Below are 9,406 nucleotides of genomic sequence, written 5' to 3'. Positions count from 1 at the left end.
GGTGATCGCGCAGCCAGGAGCTGTCCCCGGCTCAGGGYGGCTGCAGAGCCCTCGCCAGCTGTCCCCGGTGTCCCGGCAGCTGGCACAGCCCGTCCCTGGCACAGGGAGACTCCCCCAAACCCTCTCAGCTTCCCCACGTGCCACCKCTGCCTCCTGGCATTTGATGTCACCGCGAGTCCAGCCGGTCACCTGAGCTCCCTCCTCCCCATCCTGCCCTTTCTCTTTCCCTTCCCTGTGGCTTTGTGCCGTTTTTCCCCCTCTGCGAGCTGATGTCTTTTCTTTTCCCACTTCCGTAGCACGAACACCCACATGCCTTATCTCCTTCCCCCATCCCATCCTGAAGCCTATTTATACAGAGCCTGGCTCCTGCCCAGCCTGCCAGCGGGACGGGGCTGCCAGCGCCGCAGCCCAACATGCTCTGGGCTGCCCGGGGATGTTTCGTGCTCTGGCTGCTCCCGGCCATYCTCAGAGCCCGGGTTAGTCCTGAGACGAGGCCCAGCTCTGCGCTGTGCCGGCAGGTAAGGCTGTTTTCYGAGCAGCACCTGGGCTGGGATGGCTCCAGCATCCCTCTGGATCTCCTCCCTGTGGCTCTCACCTCCCTCCAGCCTCCATGCCTTTAACTTTGCCAGTTTTTCCTCTGTTTTCCTGCCTTTGAGCTGGTCTCCTGCGAGGTGGTCCCTGGCACCCAGCGCCTCCCGTGTGCCTGCAATGCCTGAGGTGCTCGGAGGATGGATTGCAGGGATTCCAGGGGATGCTGGTGAGGCAGTTGGGAGCCTAGATGGGGAACAGCAGGTTTTTGTACCCCCAAGAGAAATCAGATTCTCCACATTCCCAGCTTCAGAGGGAGCAGGAGCGAGAGGAAAGGTGGAGCCTACAGAGGGCCCTTCCYCTGCCTGAACAGGGATGCTGTGGACCAGCTGGGCTTGGGAAGGGGGAGCAGCGCTCATTCCCACTTTTCATGCCCATCTTGGGCAGCAGCTGGCTCGCCTGGAGCTGTGGTTTGTAGCCCCCCCTCATTCACTCCTCCCCCGTCTCTTCACAGAGCCCCTCGAAGGTGTCTTGCAAAGGAGTTGGCCTGCRGAAGTTTCCCGAGGAGCTTGGCCAAGGAATTAAGCACCTTGAACTTTCCAACAACTTCATCCAAAACCTGTCAGGCAGCTACATGCCAGGATTTGGGCAGCTGGAGTACCTGGATGTGTGTTTCAACCAGCTGGAAGCTGTGTCAGCCACCGCCCTGGCTCGGCTGCCTCGGCTGCGCTCGCTCCTCCTGGGCTCCAACCACCTGGACCGGAATTATTTGGCTAACGGGGAYGCCTTCCGTTTGCTCAGGAAAATAGAGGTCCTGGACCTGTCTGTGAACAACCTGGAGAGCCACATGGCCAGCTGGTACATCAGCAACCTCACCAGCCTGCGGGTGCTGGATCTCTCTGGGAACAGGATGACCAAACTGCTGGCAGGGACCTTTCGGAGCTCRCCGCGGCTGCGCCAGCTCGACCTCAGCGACAACTACATCATGGACATCCAGGAGGGAGCTTTTGAGCCTCTGGAGGAGCTGGAGGTGCTGAACTTGGCTCTGAATTCCCTCCACTGTATCTCTGGCTTCAGCCTCATGCAGCTGCGCGTTTTAAACCTCAGCTACAACTCCCTGGAGCTCTTCTTCTCCGAGGAGGCAGCGGAGCCTTACCTGCTCCAAGTGCTCGACTTGAGCCATAACAGACTCCTCTCCTTCCCAGCGCTCCCCAAAGCCCATGATCTCACGCACTTAAACCTCTCCAACAACTTCATTGCTTCCCTGCTCCCAGGCTCTCCCCGTCCCGGGGAGTTTGTCCTTCTCTACAAGGAGATGGAGAGGTTCAACAGGACCGTGCATCCAGCRGCCGCTCTGACACGTCTGGCTGACCTGGATCTCAGCAATAACCTTCTGAAGCTGTTCCCATTTTCCTTCTTCCACCCTCTGGGCTCCCTGCACAGCCTCAGCCTGGCCAGGAACTGTCTCCAGGAGGTGGCCAGGGAATCCCTCTCCAATGGCACGGAGCTGTCCTTGCGCTCACTGGACCTCCACAGCAACGCCCTCCGTGTGCTGCCACGCTGGTTCTTCAATTCCTTGCCTCACCTGGAATCCATGGATCTGGGCTCCAACAGCCTCCAGCCTTGTGASAGCCGGGGAAGTGGCCTGGGCAGGGGTTTGGGGGGGGATTCTCACTCCTGCACCCCCTTCTACAACGTTCCCCGCTTGAAGCGTCTGAGCCTGTCCGAGAACAACATCTCCAGGCTGCAGCCCTACGCCTTCAGCCRGACCCCGCTGCTCTCCCTGGACCTGTCAGGGAACAGGGATTTGTCCATGCCCACGGGAGCCCTGGGGGGGCTGGAGATGTCCCTGCAGGAGCTGTCTCTGAGGGACAACCAGATGGACGAGAGGCAGGCAGCGCTGCCCTGCCTGGGCACGCTCCGAGTGCTGGACCTGTCGGGAAACCGCCTGAGCCTGCTGCCCACGGGGCTCTCCTGCTCCCCGCTGGAGAGCCTGGACATTCGGGATAACAACCTGCAGACCCTGGGCACGGCTGGGAGCTGGTCCCGCAGCCTGAGAGTCGTGTCCTTGGCCGGGAACCCCTGGAGCTGCTGCTCTCTGGGCTGGCTGGACACRCTGCGTGTGGCCGGAGTGGCCGTGCCGGACCTGGCCCGAGCCCGCTGTGCCTTCCAGGAGCACGGCCGGAATATCTCGGCCAGCATCACCGGCACACCCCGCTGGATCTGCCCCCAGCCCAAGGGCACTGCCTCCCTGGCTCTGCTCGTGGCTCTGGTGGGTCTTTCCCTCCTCACTGCTGGCGCTTTTTGCCTCCTGAGGAAAGGGCGGAACGCTCCGGGGTGTGCTGGACTCAGGAGAAACAGGGTGGGAGTGTCCCAGCCCTGTCCCAAAGGAGAGGGGTCAGCCAAGGAGAGGACACCTGAAAGCGTCACCAAAGTGTAGCCCAGAGCTGCAGCCATCGGTCAGAACTCTAATTATTATTAATAATATTAATATTAATAATATTATTGTSCTTTAGGTCTCGCTGGTGATTTGTGAACGCGGTGATGGGAGCGTGGTGGGTGCTGGGCTCTGGGCCACCTCCCCTTCTCCAGGAGGGAGGTTCCCCCATCCCCTCTGATCCCTGCCAGGAATTACACATGGAATTTGGGGTGCCATCACAATTCCCATCACCCAGCCCTGGGCTGGCTGCAGGGATCACCCTGCTCCCTCCACATCACACCCAACTGGGAATTGTCTCCACTGGGGCCACCTGGGCATTTCCCAGCTTRCCCCCTTAAGAATGTTTAAAATCTCTGCTAAATCCCTCCTGCTGCTCCTGCAGCATTCCCTAATCCAGAGAATGGGAATGGGATTGGCATTGGCACTGGTTTTTGGGGGCAGCTCATAGTGCCGGGGTGGGGAGGAGGTTTCTGTGGGACCCTGCCCACCTCTCTGCTGCCTTTCCCTGCTGTGGATGCCAGGAGGAATTCCGCCCTGCCTTCATCCACTGGGGTAACGGGAATGGCAGAAATGGGAGTCTGTGCTGTCCCTGGCTGGCACAAGGTGTCCCACCCTCAGTGCTGGGACCCCGAGGTGACGGTGGCAGAGGCAGCTGGTCCCAGCACGGGGTGAGTGCTGCCTGRGCCATGGTGCTGGGTGGGTTTGGCACCCTCTGAGCATCCCCCAAAGCCAGGGATGATCCAGGGGCTCAGACCCCACCTCGGGAAGGTGCAGGAGGAGGTRCTGAGTGGGATTGTCACTGTGAGGGGGTGTCCATCTACCACTTGAGTGACCTGTCCAGCTCTCCAGGCCTGAGTGGGAGTGTTAGAGAATAAAGAGGAGCACCTGGAGGGCTGGCCCAGCTCCAGRAAGGGTAAAACTGAGGCTGCAGATAAACCTTTAATGTTTCCCGTCCATTTGGTTCCACCTTGGAAGTCCCCAGCTGGGCCCAGTCACCTCCACACACCTGGTGGGTTGGAACTGTGGGAACAAAAGGGCTTGGAAGTTACTTAAAATCCCAATTACCTAATTTTCTTCTTCCTTTTTTTTTTTTTTCTTTCAAGCTTATCACGGTTTTACTGGGAAGCAAAAAGGGCCTTTTTGGTGTAAAATAAATCAGGGCTTCAGTTTCCTGTCCTTTCCAGGACCCCTGGTGACTTTGGTGGCCCCACATTTCCAACCCTGCCTCAGTTTCCCTCTGTTCCAGGGCTCTGTGCCCTGTCACAGCGAGTGGCAATGGCAGGGAGCCTGTCCCTGTGTGTCACCCCCCTGCAGGACCTTGGGGACAGGAGGAAGCTCARCCTCCCAGTCCAGGGCTGCTTTTTCCTGCATCTCCTGCTCCCTCACCCCCTTCCCCTTGGAGCTCCCATGTCCCTCTCAGGTCACCAAAGGTGCCACAGCTGCCACCACCCCTCGTCCCCTCCCATCCCAGTATTCCTGGCTCCATCCCCAGTGCTGTCCCCACTGATGTCCCTGGGGTGCCACAGCCAGCTGGGCTCTGGGTATGGAGCATCCCAGGAGCTGCTGTGCCCTCCTGGGGCTTCTCCCCAGCAATGTCCCCTGTCCTCGGGTGTCACCTGCTCTCCCAGTGTCCACAGGTGAGTTCACAATGTCCCTGGGGCAGGGATTTGCTTTTCCAGCGCCACAAAGTGCTGGGACAGCAGCAGGTGAGCTCAGCACATCCCCGATGCCGTGCCAGCCTCCCTCCCCAGCGTTCAGTGACATTGCAGGGACACTTGGGGACCCCCAGAGCCTTCGCTGGGTGTTTCTGCTGCGTTTTTGTGGTCTCTGTTCCTCGTTTAACCCCTCCCCAGGCTGTGCTTCCCACTTGTATCATCAGGACCTGTCCTGCCCTTGGTGCCGCTGCTCCCTCCAACATCTTCCCGGCGCTGAGCTGGGACTGGGGACGGGCGGGGACACCACGTACCACCCACGGCTGCTCAGGGACACCATGTGCTGCCGGCACCCGGTGCCAGGCGCTGCCTCGGCCATCCTGAGTGTCCCCAGCCCTGTTTATCCACGAGCAGCAGCTGGCGGGGGTTGACCCCTTCGGGGCGGTGGCGCTTGGGGACAGCAGCTGCTGATCCCTGGGTTTTCTCTGGGGATTGAAGCAGCTGCTGAAAAATGTACTGAAAACAGTGGGGAGGATCCTGGGGATGGTTTTACCCCACGGTAAAGGATCCCGAATAACTGGACTTGATCTTGGAGGATTTTTCCAACTTTCCATCTTTCCCCCCAGGGAAAGGGGGGAAGAGGGAGAACTTCCCAGGCCAAGAAGGGGCTGTGAAGGTGTGGAAAAAGAGCCAGGGAAATGGTGTTGGGTTATCCCCATTACTGATATCTGTGTCCTGTACCAGCTCAAAGGAAAATGGGATTACAGGTCATGGTCCCATGGTTTCGCCAAGAATTTAAACTGAGGTCGAGATCCCCTTCTCCCAGCYCCAGGAACAGCTTGGCCAGGAGCTGGGCATGGGGTGAGCCTGTGCTGGCCCAGGGGACAGCAAAGTGACACCAAACCATGTTTGTGTCCCCAGGAGCCAGCACCAGGCCAAGGAGAAACCCGGGGTCTGTCCTGAGCTCTGCTCTGCTCCTCATCCGGAGCTTCCCGTGCTTTAGGGGAAATGGTTTCCCTATCCCAGGCRTGTCTTGGCATCTCCAGCGTTTTCTTGATCCAAAAGGAGGGCACAAGATCTGTAGAATATTAAATTTTGAACAAATAAAGYGGCGATGCCAAAAATGTTGCATTTTCATGTCAGGCTGAAAGGCGGCAGGACGTAAATTTTGGTCTGACACAAAAAAAAAGCGGCAGTGATTAAAATGTTGTGACCATTGACAAATTTTCTAGAGAACTGGTTGAGAAATCCAGCAAAGCTCATTCTTTCCAGTGGAAAGCCTTCACATTTCCCTTGGATCTGCATTTTCAGAGAAGAATAGATTTTTATCAAAAATTTCCACCGAGCTGTTTCACTCACCCAGGCGGAAATTACCTTCTCTCAGCTCCCCTCGGTTACAGCACCTTTTTCTTTTCCTCTTTCTGATCTTTTTTTTTTTCCTTCTTCCCTGGAGATGATCCAGAGCTTCATCTGCTGCAGGAGCTCAGGGATATCCTGGGAAGTTCCTGGCAAATCTCTGTCCTCAGGCCACCCCAGCTGGGGAGAGCAGGGAGAGCGTTTCTCCCCTTCTGGGTTAAGACAGAGCCTAAATCAACCTAAATCTCCCCAATCATGCAAAGATAAGGAAGATAACGAGTCCCTTCACTCAGCTGAAGGCTCATCCGCTTCCAGAGGKCTGCTGGAGGAACCATTTCTTTAATTTTCCCAGGTTTTGCTGCAGTGCCCGTTCCCAAATCCTTTKGATCTCATCCTTGTGCCATCCTGGCTGCCTGGGATGTGCTCCCGGTGAATGTGGCGCTGTCTTTGTGGCTTTGGGATGGCACAAGAGGCTGGTGGCACCTCCAGGACACCACCCCGCGTCCCTCCCATGCCCGGGGCTGGTTCCCATTATCCGTCCCTGCCCCAGCGCCTCCGTGACTGGCACAGCTCCCCGCAGCCCCGGCGAGAGGTCGGGCGTGTTGTTCATGACACTTCTGCTCCTCTCAGGGCGCTCCGGCCGGGCTGAAACCTCCATCCCGAGGCACCTCGGGCTGTGCAGATGGGAAACGTGTCCCCCCGTGTCCCCCCGTGTCCCCCCGTGTTCCCCCGTGTCCCCCTGCCCTGAATGCCACCTCCCCGGGCCGGGGGGGACAGATGTTCTGCAGCTGGATCCTCCCTGCCAGCTGTGCCCGAGCTGCCTGCAGGGGGACACCGCCACGGGGACAGGCAGTGCTGTCACCGGCACCGGGAAATGTCACCTCGTGTCGTGTCCTCACAGCAGGTGCAGATCTGTCCCTGCTCCCAGATTTGGGGCTCTGGGTGGCTGTGGGGTCAGTGACACTGGTGGCTCTGTAGTGCCTGCCACCCCCAGCCTGTTCTCGGTACCTGTCCCGTGCTTTTCCCTGGAAAGAGGAAGGGGATGGTTTCTCTGAAGGAAAGCAGAGCTCCACGGCAGGAAGGGCTCCCGACACTCTGGGGTGACCCTCCTGCTGTCCCCTCTCCAGAGGGGACAGGGTGTTCCCGCTCTCCAGCAGCAGCGGGGATCTCATCCCCAGTCTGGGATGTGGCAGCAGCTGCCAGGGGGGGCAGGACAACGTCAGTGCCACATGACCCACGTGCCACCACCCCCTGCGTCACTGTCGCTGTCATTGTCACCGCACTGGCACAGCCTCCACGCAAAAGGATGTGGCTCCTCACGGGGTCAGTCGGGAGGTGAGGGTGCAATGGGGCACCGAGGTCACCGGGGTCTGAGGGGACACTTTGGTGGCAGGGGAACCCCTGAAATGTCCCCTCCTGAGCCATGGGGAGCTGGGACAAGGCATTGGGACCCCACGTGCCCACACAGGGCACAAACCACTCCCAGGTGTTTGCTTTGGCCGCTGTCCGAGCCCCAGGAGTGAGGGACACCAACCTTTGGCCATCCAGGACAACTCTTGGCTGTTCCCCCACTAAAACCTCTGACCCTGCACCAGCTCTGCCCCTTGAGCCCTCCCTGGAGCTGTCCCCTCTCRGTGTCCCCAGGGTGGCTGACMCCAGGTGGGTGRGGGGGACTTTTCCCAATGTTCTCCKTGCTCCTTTTGGTGTCCCCYGTGCTGGGGAAGAAAAGCCTCTCCTGGGCTGGGAATCCCCTCCCACCTCCCTCCTTCCCTCCAGCCCATCTTGGAAGGGGAAGGAAGGGGTATTTTTAGCACTCACCCTCGGGTTGTTTCAAGGATTGAGCTAAAAAGAGGAATTGGCATTCAAAGGAGGGCTGGCTTGGCTTTAAAAGGAAGGGCTTGTGCTTTTCTTCCTACTCAGGCATTGCAAAATTTTTCTGTGAAAAGGGATTGGTAAAAATACSTCTTGTGGGAGGTGGCAGCCTGTGACAGCGGTGTCACAGTTCCCTGTGCTGGCACCGCTTCCCTTGCCCAGTTGCCAGGGYGAGCTCCCATCCCCTAGGAAGGGCTGGGGTGGGACTAAACCCCCCTGTCCTGGTGCTGCTCACAGCTCCCATCACCTGGGAAGGGAATTCCCTCCTGCCAGCCCATCCTGGAGCAGTTCCTTTTGGCATTCCTGCTTTCCAGCAGCTTTTTCCAACCATTCTCAAGACTTCTGAACCCCCTGGGAATTCAGATGCCTTCCTTGCTGCCCAGTGTTGTTCTGGCAACCCCCTGGAGATCCTCCAGACCCCAAAACATCATCCACACCTGAGGAGGAAGCTGGAAGACACAAAGGACACAGCCCAAAGCGTGGGGTTTGGTATTTAGGGAATATAGGCTTGGGTTATCCATGTGTTCCTTCTTTTCTCTCCGCCYTTTAACCAATCCCCTTGTAACTTCCTGGGATTTGGGAGTGGCCTGGAGCCCTCCCTCAAGGGCCATTGCCCCTGCACAATGAGCGTCCCAAGGGAAGTTTGGGAAGGATGATGATTCAAACTGCCTGTCCTGGTTTTAGTTCAAATCATCCCAGGTCAAAGGAAGGACATGAGGGGACAATAATCGACCATCCAGGCATGTCCTATCAAGGTGAGAGGTCACAGGGGGATGACAACCAGCCCCTAGTTCAGTTCTGTCAAGGAAAAGCACCTTCCAGAGAGAGGGGAAGTGGCACAGCCAGGGAGAAAGTGAAAGCCTACAATGCGGGTTTCAACCTGTGACTCTTTCCAAAACCTGGGGTCAGCTGGGCTTGTGTCAAATGTCCCTGCCACTGTGGGAAATCCCAGTCCACCTGGTTCCTCACAGGCTCCAAGCAGCACTTTTGGTTTTGTGCTTGTAGGAGAGACAAATCTCGAGAAATGCACCTTGTGACAGGCACATGCCAGCCCTRGCCATGGCACCTTGGGCAGCTCTGCTGGCACTTCCAGGGCTGGTGCCTRTGCCAGGTGCTGGTTCAGGGATGTGCACCCCTCTGGGTCAAGRAAAATGTGCTTTTTAAAGGTTTTTGTAGAGGAAATAAGAAAAAGAGATAGAAATTATGGGCCTGTGCTGATCTCAAAGGAGGGTGTAGCCAGGGGGATCGGGCTGTGCTCCCAGGGGACAAGGGACAGGACATGGCCTGTGCCAGGGGAGGTTTAGTTGGATTTTAGGAAAAATTCCTCGTGGAAAGGGCTGCCCAGGGCAGTGGTAGAGTCACATCCCTGCAGGGATTGAAAAGCTGTGTGGATGTGGCACTTGGGGACACRGTCAGTGGTGGCCTTGGCAGTGCTGGGGGAACATCCTGCAGCGCTCATCCCTCAACCCCCCCTCCCAGGTTCTGTTTGGGGACGGTCACTGCTAATGACAGCTGGACCCCCCTGCAGCCCCTCCCTGTCCCTAACCCTGTGAATGGC

The 9,406-nt window shown here is 58.0% G+C and overlaps 2 protein-coding genes across 2 annotated transcripts in view; both read left to right on the top strand.

The window, feature by feature from the left end:
• The first annotated feature begins 325 nt into the window (after positions 1–325).
• On the top strand, positions 326–2,989 carry LOC130583138 (transforming growth factor beta activator LRRC32-like). The gene is made up of 2 exons (XM_057382264.1): positions 326–518; positions 1,043–2,989. Exons 1-2 carry the CDS (start codon positions 414–416, stop codon positions 2,966–2,968), a joined length of 2,031 nt encoding a protein of 676 aa, XP_057238247.1. The 5' UTR covers positions 326–413; the 3' UTR covers positions 2,969–2,989.
• Positions 2,990–3,529: 540 nt separating this feature from the next.
• LOC130583135 (protein Wnt-11b-2-like) overlaps positions 3,530–9,406 on the top strand; it is a 10,043-nt gene continuing 4,166 nt past the window's right edge. The window contains exon 1 of the mRNA XM_057382261.1: positions 3,530–3,636. Within this exon, the coding sequence (XP_057238244.1) occupies positions 3,530–3,636 (107 nt within the window). The remainder of the gene's footprint in view (positions 3,637–9,406) is intronic.

Source organism: Malurus melanocephalus, unplaced genomic scaffold (genome assembly GCF_030028575.1).
Source record: "Malurus melanocephalus ecotype Western Australia unplaced genomic scaffold, MMel_1.1 scaffold_560, whole genome shotgun sequence".
In the NCBI taxonomy this organism is placed as follows: Eukaryota; Metazoa; Chordata; class Aves; order Passeriformes; family Maluridae; genus Malurus; species Malurus melanocephalus.
Note: the sequence above shows the minus strand (reverse complement) of the source record. Positions and strands in the feature narration are given on the sequence as shown.